The sequence below is a fragment of the Polypterus senegalus genome, chromosome 10, assembly GCF_016835505.1.
Source record: "Polypterus senegalus isolate Bchr_013 chromosome 10, ASM1683550v1, whole genome shotgun sequence".
NCBI lineage: Eukaryota > Metazoa > Chordata > Cladistia > Polypteriformes > Polypteridae > Polypterus > Polypterus senegalus.
In genome coordinates, this window is record NC_053163.1 from 102,085,446 (window position 1) to 102,102,778 (window position 17,333).

General features: G+C 37.4%; 1 protein-coding gene across 1 annotated transcript in view; it reads left to right on the forward strand.

Moving 5' to 3' along the window:
- LOC120538215 (AF4/FMR2 family member 2-like) overlaps positions 1-17,333 on the forward strand; it is a 92,520-nt gene that overhangs the window by 68,224 nt on the left and 6,963 nt on the right. The window contains exon 12 of the mRNA XM_039767669.1: positions 8,104-8,327. Coding sequence (XP_039623603.1) covers positions 8,104-8,327 — 224 coding nt within the window. The remainder of the gene's footprint in view (positions 1-8,103; positions 8,328-17,333) is intronic.

Genomic DNA, 17,333 nt, shown 5'->3' on the forward strand with positions numbered 1-17,333 from the left:
AAACACATCTAATTATCAATCAGTCAATCATATAAGAGTTCAAATTATTAGTCCCATCATTTTATACAGCAAGTTAATTATTCCCGTTTAATGGGCTGTTTATGGATGTTTTGTATTGTAATTTATTCTCAGGTATACTGCCTAGCCAAAGACCAAATCTTCATATGTGACATTTTATTTTAACTTTTTGGAAGTAATAATTGTTGTACCTTCAGTATGTGGCCACTTATTCAGTGTTATGAATACAGAAAGAATGCCCTGAGACAGAAACAGAAGAATATGACTGGGAGAATAAAATAATAAAGGAGCAGACTAGAATACTGCAAGGGACCAGCATAAGAGCAACAAATACTGACAGAAAGGGAGAAAAACTGATTATCAAACCACACAACAAAATAGTAGCAAACAGAACAGAATCCCTAACAGTACACTGATGTCCCTTTAACTTCCTCTGCTCTAACAAGAGTTGTAGAATATCAAAGATGGTCCAATACAAGGATACTACGCCATATTTTAAAAAGCCACTGTAAAGATGTGTCACATGCAGCAACACTGATGATCACGTGGCCGGCCATGAACATTATTCGATAAACATGATGGCTGCAGCCATCCAAAATGAATACAAAATTGCAGCTCCTCTCACAAAATTGATGCTTCCCTATCATTGCCTCAATAATGATAACAAAAAAGATGGCAATGACTGGAAAGAAGTGAAAAATGACACAAATGAACAAAAACTGAAAATCCAGAACCATTATACTGTATTCTGTTAGTTTTCAGTCTTTGTATATTTCCAGATTGTGTGTTTCCAGTAAGGAGACACACTGACTTTATAAAAATGAAGACTGAGGTAAAATATGCACACCCCAGCAATACTGATACTTTAATATCTGAAAAAATCACAGCCTATATTCAAATGGGGTACTTTTGTAGTAAATGAAAGCCAAAAACACATTTCACTCATCATGTTTAAGTTTCCATGAACTAGTGAGAGAATTCAGAGATTAGGTTTCTCTACATTTTAGGCTATAAACCAAATTTAAGCCAGCAGACACAAAAAAACGTGTGACTGATCATTTGTATAAAATCATGAATCAGTGCAGTATTTATTAGAATTCACATTCCATCTTTAATATTGTTCAGACATAAAATAAATAACTCAATGAAATATTTGTACATTATATGTTTTGTACATTTTTACATTTATAAGGATATATATCACATTAGGCTGCACGGTGGTGCAGTGGTAGTGCTGCTGCCTCGCAGTTAGGAGGCCTGGGTTCACTTCCCGGGTCCTCCCTGTGTGGAGTTTGCATGTTCTCCCCGTGTCTGTGTGGGTTTGCTCTGGTTTCCTCCCACTGTCCGAAGACATGCAGGTTAGGTGCATTGGTGATTCTAAATTGTGCTTGGTGTGTGTGTGCCCGGCCTGGGGTTTGTTTCCTGCCGTGTGTCCTGTGTTGGCTAGGATTGGCTCCAGCAGACCCTTGTGACCCTGTAGTTAGGATATAGCAGGTTGGATAATGGATGGATATATCACATTACTGAATATTCTTTGACTAATATTCTATTTAATTTGGCTTTTGTGAAACTGATTAGCAGAAAATAACTCTTCAATTTCAAAGTGAAAACAGATGTCTACAAAGTGGTCTGAATCAATTACATATTTAAAATAAAACAATTGATGCCATAAGTATTTAGTAGTTGCACCTTTGCCAGTCACGATAGACTTACGTCTGCACAGGCCTCTTTCAACTTTGTACTTCTGGACACTGTTTTTGCCCATTCCTCTTTTCAAAATTGCTCAAGATCTGTCAGGTTGCGAGGAGAACTGTAAGTGGTCAAGTCCAGCCACAAATTCTAAGATGGATTGAGATCTTTTTAGGCCATTCCTGTGTAGCTTTGGCTTAATGCTTAATATTTTTCCAAGGCTGACTGCATCAGGTTTTCCTCCACAGTTTCCCTGTATTTTCCTGCATTTTATTTACCCTCTCAAGCCTTCCAAGGACTGTTCCAGAGCACATCCCCACAGTATGACGTTGCCCACACCATGCTCCATAGTAGGAATGCTGTGTTTTTGATGATGTGTTGTGCTTGGCTTACATCAAAAGTGGTGTTTAGTCTGATGGCCAAAAAACATAACATAGGACCTTTAGAGTCTACCCTGTACCTTGTGGCAAACTAGCCAAGATTTTGTGTGTGTGTATTTTTTTAACAGTGTCTTTCTCTTTACCACTTCCCGCAAAGCTGTGACTGGTGGGCACCAAAGTAACAGTACTTGAATGCAGAGTCTCCAGTCTTATCCGTTGTACATTGTAACTCCTTCAGTTCTGGCCTCCTTCAGTAGTCTTCTTCTTTCATAATCGCTCAGTTTTTGTGGACAGCTGTCTCTAGGTAGATTTACAGCTGTGCCAGTCTTTCCGTTTTCCATTTCTTCATGACTGATTTTACTGGACTCCAGGGGCGATTCAGTGACTTGGATATACTTTATTGCCATCCCCTGACTTATGCTTGTGTAGGTTAGTCTACCATACTGACTCACCACAAGTGGGACTTCCAGATGAGATGCATTTATGTGACAATCAATTGAAACCCCAGATAAGTGATTTCCTTTGAACTAATTATATTTGACTTCTAAAACCAATTTAATGATTTAGGTCTGTCATATTAAAGGGGGTGAACATTTATACCATCTATTGTTTTGTTTATTATAGTTGTAAATCATTTAGATCACTTTGACATTAAGGATTACTCTCCTGTTGATCAGCAAAAAAGGCCAAATTATAATAAACTAACTGTGATTCATTGATGCAGAACAATAAAACTATCAAAGGTGTGAATACTTTCTATAAACACTGCAATATGACATCAACCAATACATTTTGATTGAAATAAATAAGACATAAAAGTAATAATAACTAATAAAATAAAAATAAGTCAGATTATACTTTGACCCTTTGTGCCCTGATGCCACATATTTTGCCCCTTGTAATCTTATTAATGCCCCTCTCTTAAAACTGTTTTAAGTATATTGAATTTTTGGATGACCTGAGGTGGCCAATTAGAGTTTGCTAACAGTTTTAGTCATGGTGTATTATTAAAGAATAAACTGCTTGATGGAGCAAGTGTTGTAATCTAGCATTGCACTTCCTGTAGAGATCTAACATAATGTTTGGTTGGATTGCCTTACAATTGCTGGTACACCAAAAGAACCCACAGATGTCCATCATTATTTCATATTTGTTAACAATTCATGATATTATCTTTTCTCCTAGTTTGAGCAACACAATCTGCTAAGTTTTTATAAGACTGCTATTAAAATAAAAACAAAATGTGTGGCATGAGTAAAGGGTTGATTTATATTATTGTGTTTCTCTTTTCAAAAACATTTTTTTCAGCACTTCACCTCTTAATCTCTATTTTTCTTAATTAATTCCCTGAAAATACTGGTTATGTTAAAATAATTCTCATTCCTTCCAAGCTGAGGCTGCTCCCCTCCATTCACATAATTTTAATATTAATGTCTAGAAATGTGACTTTTGTTTCCATCGCATTTCTCAATATTTGAATCAAAGCAGAACGTAAGGGATTGGCGAAGAAAATGAATAGCAGCAAGTCAGTGGAGTTTTAAATGTAGATATCAAGAGAATTCAATATAATTGGAATTTTATAGGAACCTTGAATAAAAACATAATAAGTTTTTATTGCCAAATCAAACTTTATTTATAAAGCACGTTTAAAATAGCCTAAACTGAACCAAAATACTGTACAAGAGAAGCTAAAAAAAACATATATATATATATATATATATATATATATATATAGTGTGGTGGACAGCCGGGAGGCCTCAATCATGGAAGGACTGGGGAAGAGAACTTATTCCAGACACTATCTCCCCACAAAATTCTAAGGGCAGCCCCCCCTGGCTTGCAGAGGGGCCATAGGTTTGGAGTACAGAAGCTCAACCCTGCTGGAGACCATGGCCACTACAAGGGGGTGCCTGGACATTTCCTGAGCCCATTTAGCAGCACTTTTGCCACACCTGAAAGTGCTGCTGGAAGAAGCTCATTAGACACCTGGAGTGCTTCCGGGTGTCCTATAAAAGGAGGCAGCCACTAATACAAAGCCTGTTTGGGGATTGGAGGCCAAAAGGACTGAGCTGTAACTGTTGGCATTATTTGAATTGTGCTAAGGGAGCAAATAGAAAAGCACTTCCCCACGGAGGAATAAAGGTGTGTGTTGTGCTGGAATACGTGTCTCTGCCTGTCAATGTCGGGTTAGGGCGGCTGTACACACCCAGGCTTCTTCACTATATATATATATATATATATAAAATATCTATATACAGTATATATATATATATATGTATGTATATATATATATATATATATATATATATATATATATATATACAGTATATATAGAACAAAACCACAATCATAATAAAGCATACATATAAGATATACCCACACACACATACTCATAATTATGAATGTACATAAACCAACATATACAAACATTATATTTAACATCATAGTGGGTCAAAGGCCAATGCAGAGAAATAAGTCTTTAATGATGTCCTACAAGTAACTAATGTGAGGACAGACCTAATATAATAAGATCAGTTATTCCAAAGAGAGGTAAAACCTGATTGCCACTTTGCTTCATCTTCAACCTTGGCACCATTAAGACCCTCTGGCTAGTAGACTGCAGTGCTGTCATTGGCATGTAAACATGAAGGAGCTCTGAAAAGTGAGAGGGGGCCATTTGTTCCAAACATTTTAAAACAAGTAACAAGGTTTTAAAATCAATTCTGTAGTGGACCGGAAGCCAATTAAGTGAGGTCAGTATTGGTAAGATATGGTCACTCTTGCATGAGCCTGTCAATAGGTGAGCAGCAATGATCTGGATTAGTTGCAGGCATCGTAAAGATACCAAATCAATGCCTACACACAGAGAGTTGCAATAGTCCAAGCATGATGTTATAAAAATTTTAAAATCATTAATTCAAAGAAAGGCCTTTACCGTAGCTGAAAGTCTCAGCTGAAAAAAATACAGTACAGTTAACTCCAGTGTTTACCTGTTTTTCAAATTTGAATAAGCTGTCAAAAATTGCACGCAAGTTCCTAACTGAAGATGTATAATGTATGGTGAGCGATCCAAGAACATCTTTGGGGACACTTAGAATTTCCAGCCGTCTGAACATCATAATCTTACTTTTGTTATCATTGAATGCCATCCAGGCTTTAATATCATTTAAACACGCATACAGAGACTGTATTGTCTCTCTCTGTTGTTGTATTGTATTTAAGTTCTCTGAGATACATATAAAATATGATTATCATAGACACTGTCTATTGGGAGGAGAGTAACTAAAAAAAGTCAAACTGAAAAGTTTGTAATTCCATACTAGATACGCCTGAGTCTATATGTTGATGCCTTGTGCAGGTGTACTGGATCCATCAAGCTAAATGGTGGCCTACCCATGACAGCAAAATCATAATCTCACCAAACAGTCCAATAAATTCTAAACATTTCAATTTAGTTTAGGCCCTTCAAAATATAATAATCACCTTTAAACATTAATCATTATTCCTGTTTAATGTGTCCTTATGTGTATATGCAAAGAATGCAATATCACCCTTTAATCATTGCACAAAGTTAAACTCTTTAAACAAGAAGCCACCCCCTCTGTGTTGTTATATTGTGATATTTATTGTCTAAATATTGCACTATGGCCCTGGTAAACATAATTTCCTACCACTGTATAATATACCTGTGGTGGGCTGGCGCCCTGCCTGGGGTTTGTTTCCTGCCTTGCGCCCTGTGTTGGCTGAGATTGGCTCCAGCAGACCCCCGTGACCCTGTAGTTAGGATATAGCGAGTTGGATAATGGATGGATGGCTAATATACCAAGGCATGTGTATAGGTGGTATGACAATACAGCCCACTTGACTTGACTTAACTTGAACTATAGAGACCTTTTTAGCCTGCTAGGAATGAATATGGAATGTCTTCAGTCAATTTATAGTGAACACTGGTAAAAGCTTTTTACACAAGCTTTACTATTAACCCATTTTGGACACTTTTATGCTCTGATTTTGAATTAAATAAGTCTTTAGCAACACCCTAAAAGTCTAGATTTACATTTTCATTGTCATGTTGACCAGTTAGTTTTCTTTGTCCATCTTTGTGTCCCCTATGATACTCCAGTTTGAAGATGATTATTGTTACTGTTGTGTTTTTGTGGAAAATTAATCATTATAAAAGTTGCAAGCAAAGAATCTACATCATTCTTGATATTATTAAAACAGCATGCATATTTTCTATTAATCAAACATAAAAAATATGTTTTAGCAAGTATAAAAAATCTTCCACATATGTATCAAAGACCAGGAACCTCAAATGCATCAGTTTGAATGCGTGGTTTAAATTCTGCAAAAGCATTACTTTGGACCTTTACTGCAGAATCCTGTGATACAACTGACCAGTCTCTGAAATCAAGCAATAATTTTATGACTTCCCCAATGTTTATGACAAGTTGATACATGATGATTATTATTAAAGTATTATTTGATTTAGTGTCATGCAGCCATTCATGTTCGAACCATATATTAAGTATTTTCCATTTTTGATATTTTCATACTCTTAAACGCTAGTTTTTAGTGCAAACCAAAACTTAGTCATATTCCAAACAATGTTCATTTTAAAGGCAAAAATACTATAGTAAAATCTGTAATGTGGAAAGTTAACTAAAAAAAAAAATACCTTTCCTTATATCACTTGTTAAAGGGAGCTGATCCTAATTAATATACATTCTTTCCCAAAGAATATAAAAATAGAGTTGCATATGGTTTGAATGGTGTACGCTGATCATTTATAAATATATAGTTTGTATTTTTTTCTATTTCTTTTTTCACTAAATTACTTTGATCAGTACATTTTTTTCCAGGTTTAATACAGAGTGCTAGGCAGCATTGTGTGCAGAAATTATATGTGAGGCAAATAACACATCCATTTAATGAATCTACTTATATAATTACAGGATCATGGGGATTACTACTCTCTTTTATTTAATATTTATCCTTAATTCAGTCAGCTTACATTCTTATTTTTATTCTGCAAAAATGCACTAAATATATGCATTAGTGCCAAATATATGTGAGCTTTATTTTGTAGAATGTATTTGTACATTTATACAGTACTATAAAAATTCAGAAGACTATCCAGAGTTCAGGCAGCTGGTGATTTCAGATGCACTGTATAAACGTGACAGCGTGTGATGCTAGATATCTGTACACTTCATCTTATCAAAATGCTTTTACGTGTATACTGGGCTGCAAATGCTCATTAATGTGCGAGCAGGCTGATTGATGAGTGAATGTTGCTTTTCTCAATTGATGCCATTCCCCAAGTGAGCAAGATAAATCAATTGCACTTGTATAAAAGCAGACTTTTATTATGACTTGATATAAAAAATCAGTGAAACCTGAGAATGCACTGCACGGTAAGATTAGATCAGTAACATGGAAATGGAAATGAATGGTTTCAATGGGAAAGTTAAATGAGTGTAGTCAGAAAAGCAATCGACTGATTAATTTGAAATGCAGTATGCTGAGAGCCTACTGTTAGTTTACATTAATAATAAATTGTTAGTTTAAATTAATTATAAAGTTTGAAGTGCTTATCTCCAAATTTGTAGATGTAAATCTCAATTGAAGTGGTCAAAAAAGGAGACAAACCTGCAGTTATAATAGACCTCTTGTTTTCACTTGGCTTCTTGTTAGCTTGAGAATGCAGTCTTTCACAGTTGTTCATTTCCATGTTGTGAAATAACGTGTGTATACAAAAAATGATCTGTTCGATCTTAGAGCTAGATTGTGAATTTTGAACTTTATGATACACAGTCTTATTGTACTAGACTAGGCAATGGATTAAGAGAATGTATCTATCTATATATATATATATATATATGAATACATGATATATTTCAATAAATAATTTACCTAATGCAGGCATTCGGCAAATCAGATTTATCACTGATATCTCTAACTGAGCTTTTGGATTTTGTACCCTAATGCTTTCTTTCCATTTTCTCCTCTACAGAAGCACAGGTACCCCGTCACCTATGTCCCTTAGTCCATCTCCGGTAAGCTCGGTGGGCAGTGCCACAGCTGGGAGCTCATCCTCTTCTTCCTCATGCTCAGGCAGCATTGCCATTCCCCAGCGGATCCATCATATGGCAGCTAGTCATGTCAATATTACCAACAACATTCTGCGAAGTTATGAGCATTGGGACACAGCGGATAAACTCTGCAGAGAAAGTCAAGGTAATAACCTTCTTTAGTGTAACAAGCCATGGAATTATCTTGTGAACACAGCTACAAGATATTTACTTTAATCGTTACAGTTCTAGTAAACACACCATTCATAAGTGTTAGGGGCAAAATGCAATATAGTTGAACGAAGAGATGATTGAATACCTAAAAAGGCAGAAATAAGAATAGAGGAACATAAAGTAGAAGATAAATGATAACAAACAAGCATCATTCAAAAATCTCAATTTATGTGTTTTGTGGCTTCCCTACTTAACTAACAATATTCTTCATCTCACCTGTCTTCTCCCTCTTTCTTTTCTCACCTCCAATCACATCCTTAAATCTGACACACACTCAACTCCAAATAGTCCTGAATAATGCAGTTATTTTACACAAAGGCTGGGACTAATTCCTGAAACCAGAGCACAGGGCTTGACCTGTTCCATGAGATAATTTACATGGAGTTAGAGGGCTGCGGTGGGTTGGCACCCTGCCCGGGATTGGTTCCTGCCTTGTGCCCTGTGCTGGCTGGGATTGGCTCCAGCAGACCCCCGTGACCCTGTGTTCAGATTCAGCGGGTTGGAAAATGGATGGATGGAGTTAGAGGGACTGTTTTCAGTCCTTTCCTTGTACTCAATAACCACTTTCTGTTCAGGGAGCCAATCATCAGTAGCATCTGCTGGATTAACAGCCCTGTGGCCTGCATGCTTGTGCCTAGCCCATTACTCTTTCTTTATCACAAGTGCACTCCAGCTTGCATATTAAAACATTTTTTACATTTGAACAATCTAGATAGAACAGGCCATTCAGTCCATCAAAGCTCGCCAGTACTATCTACTTAATTCTCTGAAAAAACGTCAAGTCTAGTTTTGAAAATCCCTAAAGTCTTACTGTGTACCACGCCACTTGGTAGATTAATTCAAGTGCCTGTGGTCCTCTGTGCAAAGAAAAACTTCTTACTCTTTGTGTGAAATTTACCCTTAACAAGTTCCCAACTGTGTCCTGGTGTTCTTGATGAACTCATTTTAAAATAACAGTCACGATTCACTGTACTGATTCCCTTCATAATTTTAAACACTTCAATCATGTCTCCTGTTAATTTTCTTTTACTTAAACTGAAAATGCTTAGTTCTTTTAATCTTTCTTCATAATTCAACCCCTGTATCCCTGGAGTGAGCCTAGTCACTCTTCTCTAGACCTTTTCTAGCGTTGCTATGTCCATTTTGTAGCCTGGAGACCAAAATTGCACACAGTACTCTAGATGAGGACTCACCAGTGAGTTATAAAGTTTCACTGTAACCTCCTTGGTTTTGTACTCCACACATCATGCTGTATAACCTAACATCCCGTTTTCCTTCTTAATGGCTTCTGAACACTGTCAGGAAGTGCTTCTCATAAGGTGTACTGTCGATTTTCAGACCTCCCATTGTGTATTTAAACCTAACATTTTTACTTCCTATGTGTAATGCATTAAATTTCTTCTGCCACATTTTCTTCTACCCAAGCCAATATGCTGTCCAAATCCTTCTGTAATGTTTTAACAGATTCCAAATTATCTGCCAACCCACCTTTCTTGGTATCATCTGCAAACTTAATCAGCTTGTTACTTATATTCCTATCTAAATCATTTATATATATTTAAAAATAGCAGCAGCCCTAGCACTGACCCTTGTGAAACACCACTTTTAACATCGGCCAATTCTGAACAGTTCCTCGCACCATCACCCTCTGCTTCCTGTGTTTAAGCCAATTTTACACCAATCTATAAATATCACCCTGAACCCCTACTTCTTTTGGTTTGATGCCCAACCTCTCATGTGGCACCTTATCAAATGCTTTCTGAAGGTCAAGATAAATAATATCATAAGCTCCTCTTTAATCATATCCTTTTGTTGCCTCCTCATAGAATTCCAGCATTTTTGTAAAATATGACTTCTTCTGAACCCATGCTGACTATTCAGAAAAAACTACTGTACGTGGCGTATGCTGCTCAATCTTATCCCTAATAATTCCGTCCATTAATTTTCCTGTGATGCACGTTAAGCTTACAGGGCACACTGCCCTCTGTGATCTCTTTACTCTCGATATCTCTTCTCCTGCCACTAGTTTGGAATTAGCCAGAAGGGTTTGACCAGGCCTTCCTCATATCCTGCCTCTTTATGCCCATTTTCTTTTTAATGCTATTCCAGCTCCCTACTTTACATATTACACATGGACAGCATAGACTTGGATCTTTTTGCATTGCTGATTCAAAGCTCCAGAGAAGCAGGTTAGATTTTGGCTCAGTGTCTTTGTAGAATTTTCATTTCATCCTGTGTCTTTGTGGATATTCCAGGTATCTTCTAGAGTTCAAACATCTTCATGACGATTTATTTGGCAGCTCATAATTAGTGCATTCTGACTGAGTCAAAGTGTGTGCCTGAGTGAGACTTGTTCCATCTAAGATCTCAACCATGCCAGATAAGTCCCCCGACATTTTATTATAAGAAGAAGCATGTTGAGTAGGGTGCCATAATACTAAACACCTGAAAATAGAAAAACATACAATCTCTAAGTAAGTTTAAATATAGGAAAATTTAGTTTTTAATTTCAGCACACTGAAGCTTATGATAATGCAGCATGTGCCAGGGGCTTTCATCTTATGTACTTCAGTCCTCCTGTCTGGCCTGCACATTGGCTTTGCATGATGCATGGTTAACAGACTTCAAATATTTCATCTCTGCACAATTCAGTACATTTAGCCAAAGTGAAATGTGTTGCTGTGTTTTTGCTTGATTACAGCTCTGCTAGACAGTTAGACAGGAGTATCTGTGTGGGATTTGGCATCTTGCTTTTCCTGTTCATCCATGGTCTTTCAACTAGTGTTACTTTTATTCCAGATTCTTCAGTAATGTCTGCCCTGACATTACCTTGAAATTGCATTGCTTGGCTTACATAACTAGCATTAATGTGTCTGCTTGGTGTCTCCCTAAGTTTTGCTGCATCCTGATGTTTAGGCAAAAGGCTGTTATGAAGACATTGTTTATGAAAAGCAGAATCTAAAGTTCAGTGGGATGTTGCACTCTTGAGGAGGCCAAGAGGGCAGTTTGTTTAATGAAATAATCACTAATGGTCATGTTCTTTGTAGTCGGTTTTGAAGGTGCATTCAGGATTTGCAAAGATATAGATGTCTGATTAGATAACAGATAAGGAAGCTTGAAAAAATAATATTCTTTTATACATTCCTTTAATTGTTGATGTAACCTATTTTGTTATATATCAATGTGTGCAGATGCAGATACATTTAATTTAATCTAAGGTAATCATGTTTGATAGATTTGAAAATGAGAATGCCAAAAACAAAAAGCATAAACCACAAAATGGAAAACAGACACTGAGCAAGAGAAGGCTTCAAAGGAGAAGACTGCTTCATAAATTAATAACCCCTCAGGCCAGTGCTGTTATGTTTCAGAAAGCGCCTGGTGTCTGAGTACAAATTCCATTCACAGAAAGAGAAAAATCAACTGCAGATAATCAGGCACTGATGTCTACATGAAACCCAAGCCACATACTTTTAACTTCTCAGAATTACTGGAGGGGCAATTATCATCCATTAAATCCTGATGCATTAAAAGACAAAGCAAAAGATTTCATCTGTTCCTTGTGCAGTGACAGAGATTAAGTAATAGGACCTTTAACGTATTTTTTCACAGTAATGAGTGAAATTATTGATTATAAGAAGCAGTAGGGAGGATTTCAAATTGCAAATCAAGTTTGAAGTGTGTTTCCTAACCACTTACTATCCATTAAAAAGATATCTGATTAAAATTCCTTTATCAGCTGATTTACTGAGCACAGGATATTCATTTGGTAGATCCACAGCTTAATAAAGGTGCAGATTGTCTCATCATGATTCTGTTTTAAGTAAAGCTGACCACTGTAATTACTTTCTGAATTGTTTCACTGAATTTTATGTCTGCCGGAAAACGATTTTGTCTTTCAGAACCAATGAACATTTGTGTTTTGCATAATTGGAAATTCTTCCAAAAATCTTTTTTTTTATTCCTCTAGTTATATACAATGGCACAATTTTTGACAATTTCAACTCAAACAACACCAAACTCTACAACTCTGGAGTTTATAAGTCTTTACTAAATTTAAACACAGTAGCTTTCATTTTATTATTATTTCACTATACACGTTTACTAAGTCGAAGCACAATGATTCAATAGCTATGCTGTTGTCTCTTACTCCTGGAGATTGTATTTAAGTCTCACCATGTCGACTTTACATGTTCTCTGTGCCATTTTCTTCCTGGCTGCTCCAGTTTACCTCCCATATCTCAATGATATGCCAGTGGGTTTGACTGGCAGCTTGAAAATGCCTTGAGTAATTGTGCCATTCATTGGGCAGGCACCCTTTTCAGGGACAGTTCCTTCCCCACATCTGATATTGCTGGGTTAGGCTTTGTCCATCCACAACCGCAAATTGATTAGGTGGGTTCAGTAAATGGATGAATGTTTAAATCCAACAAAATCAATACGCCAGTGTTCAAATGAATGCTTGCTTTATATTTGTAGACAGCAGCTACAGTTTCTCTAAGAATAAAATATTGTTTACAGACATATTAATACTTACTTTTTATTTTATATTGTTTAAATATTTATGAATACAGCTGAAATCCATCGTAACTGTTGTAACTGTGCATTCATTTGCATTTCTGTTTCTTGCTTTGTTTCACTTAAGAAGGCTTCCCTGTGAAATTTCCGCCACAATATGGAGCCCTCCTCTGATCGTCTACAATAGGCAGGTGCAGGTGAAGATCTTGTCACATTACAGTATGTGTGCAGCGATCTTCATTCACAGACTTTTTTTACTTAATTTTAGAGAGTCAGAGGCAGTTGCAGTGTGCTCCTGTGACCAGCGGTCATGTAGTCTGACATACTCAGACTCCACCAGGCTGTGGCTCGCCCCAAAGGTTTTGCATATGTGAGAGATTCCAACTAGTGAGTGCTTAGCCACAGGTACAAAGCATGTAAGGCAGCTACAAGGAATAAGAGACTTATCTGTCTGGTGTCAAATATTTTATGTTCCACAACAGAATGGAAAAAAGAAAAAAGTCTAACATTGCAACTGAACTTTCTGTGTCTGTGAAGCATTTGTACAGCTCTAACTTTGTCAGGCAGCACATTATTGGCTCTCAAAAAAAGGGTCAAACTCTTAATAATTTGGAAGTGAAAAACTGCAGAAAAGTCATCGTGCACTCATCTAATCTGAAATGCACTGCAATATGTAGTTGCATAATCTGATATCCTCCAATGACAATATCAGCATCTGCAGTAGTCAAACTTGACATCCCCTCCAACTAGACGTCGTATAATGTCTCATTGGCTTTACATGACCAAAGATAGTGGAATAGGGGACAGCCTTATAGCCACTAGTTCTTACATAAAAACTCTTATCTAACTTTGTCTCCCAAACATCCAACTTGAGCTGACCCTCTAATGTACTCATTTCTAATCCTATCCATCCTCGTCACATCCAGTGCTTTGAGAGGCGAGACTGCATTGGTTTGGTCATCTGCAGAGGAGAGATGCTGAGTATATTGGGAAAAGGATATTAGGATAGAGCTGCCAGGTAAAAGGAAAAGAGGAAGGCCTAAGAGGAGGTCTATGGATGTGGTGAGAGAGGACATGCAGGTGATGGGTGTAATTGAATTGAACAAGATGCAGAGGACAGAAAGATATGGAAGAAGATGATCCGCTGTGGCAACCCCTAAGGGGAGTAGCCGAAAGAAGAAGAAGAAGAAGTGAGCCATTCACTCAGCTTGTGCTTACTTAAATGGAAAGATGATGTGAGTAGAGTAGTGCACTCATAAATGTTCTGTGTTAAATATAAATTGAAACTCATCAACAGGCCTCACATTTCCACCTCTTTCAGGGACAGATCCACCATCAGGGCATTCTAGGTGAGCAGTGGCCTTTTCACCAAGACTCCCAACCCCTACATGATGAAACAATATTGACCCCCCCATTTTGGATGACACCATCAAGTTTCTCTGTAAAACAACTGTAGAAATAATGCACTGTATTAAACCACTCAGTGTAAATAAATACATGTAGATATCTTAAAATTAACTTAGGGTATGTCAGGAGCAAGCATTGAATTGCATGATAGCAGTGGGCACTTCTTAGCACCCATGGTGGATTGAGCCGCTAGCTAAAAGTACTTCAAATAGATGCCTCCAGGAGGGGAGAGGGGGGATACTTTATGATGGCGTCCTGTTTTGCAAAAACAGCTTGCAATGTGACTATTGTTATAAGTTTGTTCAGGCATTGTGCTTCTTTTGAGCTCAAGTTGCTTCCCAAGAGATTGCAGCATAGAACACCACACTGGCTACTGTGGATTGATAGAACATTTCCAGCAGCTTGTTGTATACGTCAGGAGATCTGATTCTCCTTAGGAAGCACAGTCTGGTCTGGTCTGTTTTGTACAGCGCCACTGTGTTGTCAGACCAGTCCAGTTTGTCGTTTATGTGAACCCCTAGGTACTTGTAGCTCTGTAGCACTTCCACATCGTCCCCCTGAATGGTAAATGCCTCAGAGGCCCGTTGGAACGCTGGAAGTCCACCACCAGCTCTTTTGTCTTGCTAATGTTCAGTTGCAGGTTGTTGTCACTGCACCACAAGATACAGTCCTCCTCAACTTTCCTGTAGTCTCAGTTGTCTCTTTTATTAATGCATCAAGATGCAAAGCCTTGAGGCAGAATTAAGTTAAAGGCACTGGAAAAACCAAAGAGCATCATTCTGACTGTGGTGCCGGCTTTGTCCAAGTGGGAGTAGGTTCTGTTGAGCATGTAGATTAGAACATAGTCTACACCTACAGTGTATGTTTGAGGTAGTGGAGATACAAAACATATCATCTAGGTTAGCATTTCATCCTCATTGCTGTTTATTGTAGAATAAAGTGCTTTAGTAGCTTTAGTAGCACATTTGTATGGTCCGAGTGGTTTGGTTAATGCAATAGGGAGGGTAAACTCAATGAAATGGTACAGCTGCAGACAAAATGTTGCTTACAAGTTCTTATTTTGAAATCTAAGTGACTTTTCCTCAGCCTGGTTCCGTTTATGTTAGTTCTTTTACAATAAATTAAAAATAGTCTAAATTTGAGGTAGAAGTACATTATAAATAAGAATGTTGGTGTCAAGTATTTGATATATTAAAACACATGCTTCAATTAAAATGTTTAAAATCTAAATATTCTTGATTGTAAAGAAATTTGTCATTTTTCACCATCTCATAGAGGTCCATAGAGGGCTACATCCCTAGTAAATGATCAAAATCAAAAATAATATCACATTCATAATCATTGTCCTTTGTGACAGATAGGGGGCACTATCGCTCCCTTGAACCCCTGTCCAAGACTCCAGACACCAGATAAAAGTCCACAAGTTGACTTTATTTATCTTCCACAGTGCACTAAGCACCCTGTCCTCCACAATTCTCTTTAACCAAACAATAATCACTACAATAAACAATCCTCCACTCCCAGACGCGTTGCCAACCTTCCACCCACCTCAGCTCGCCGTCTGGGAGCTCCCACAGTCCTTTTATTCTCCCTGACCCGGAAGTGTTCCCAATCCCCAGTCCATGTGATTCTTTATCACTTCCGGGTCAGGTACAAGTCCTTTTCTTCACACCGGAAGTACGCCACTTCTGTCGTCGCTCCTTCTATGACGCACTTCCGGGTTATAGGGCACATATGACTCTTCGGTCCTCCCTGCAGCTCCCTCTTGTGGCCCCTGTGGTATCCAGCAGGGCTGTGTATAAAAACTACATTGTCCATGACTCCCTGCTGGTCTTCGGGGCACCTCCATACTGCAGGGAGGGCTCCATCTGGCAGCCTGGGGGTATTGGCCGGGATGACAAGCCGACCAAAGACCACACCTTAAATAATCTGAAAAGATACCTCACATGTTTAAGTTTAAAAATTGTCATTTTTAAACTTCTGGGAATGGCTGTTGGAGTGCTTGGACAAGGAATCAAATGTGAAAAATTTCATATTTGTGATCAGCATAAATAGCATAAACAGACACTCATATGTGGGGGTTTTCTGGTTGTTATGAGTCGGGAGATGCTGGACATAAAAAATGCAATTTCAAATTAACACAATAACGGAAATGTACAGTATAAGAATGCCAATATTAGGAACCTATTTTTTTATATATGTAGCAACAATGTCTGTTGATAGTCAGACGCGCTGACATTGCAGGACATATAATATCTTCATGTTGCTATTACAGAAGAGGGTGGCATATTTGTTAAGGCATACAAATTCTGAAAAATCTTACAAAAGACCCCATGAAAGACTAGTCTGTGAGCATTTAAAAATATTATTTAAGATTTTGTTTGGTTTTAATGTTTTGCTTTCAGTCATTAGTGATTAGACCTCTTTGATTTCCATAAAAATATGAACATTAAATCTCTGTCACTCTGCTTGGACCTGCCACAATGCAATAGCAACTTAACAATAAATGTTGTGCCAAGTACAGTCCATTCAAATAAATACAGCTCATTAAACCTCATTCATCTAACTTTTGCAACAGATCATCGAGGCAAGACCTGAGTGCTCCCAAAGTACTGCCATCTAATATTTTGTAACTTCCATGTATATCTTTTTCTGTGTGTGAAGAATAACTATGTAACTTTGATACAAAATCTACCAATATCCATCATCTGTCTAGGTCCCAAATTCTTGTTTGAGATCCTTCTAATGTAACAAGTTTCATGGACCTTATTAATTACTTTTATAGTTTTAAACATTTCTCCCATGTCACCTCTTAATCTCTGGGCTTGGATTTTCAATTCACATTATTACGTGAACATGCTGATTTGGCATCACATCAGGAAGAGTGCACAGCAAGACGTTCTGTATGATATATATAATAAGCCTGAGCTGGAGATCTTTTACACTGGGCTTAATTGATTGTGTCTAGCAACTATTATACTGAATAGTACACCTTCTTACAAGTAATTTACCA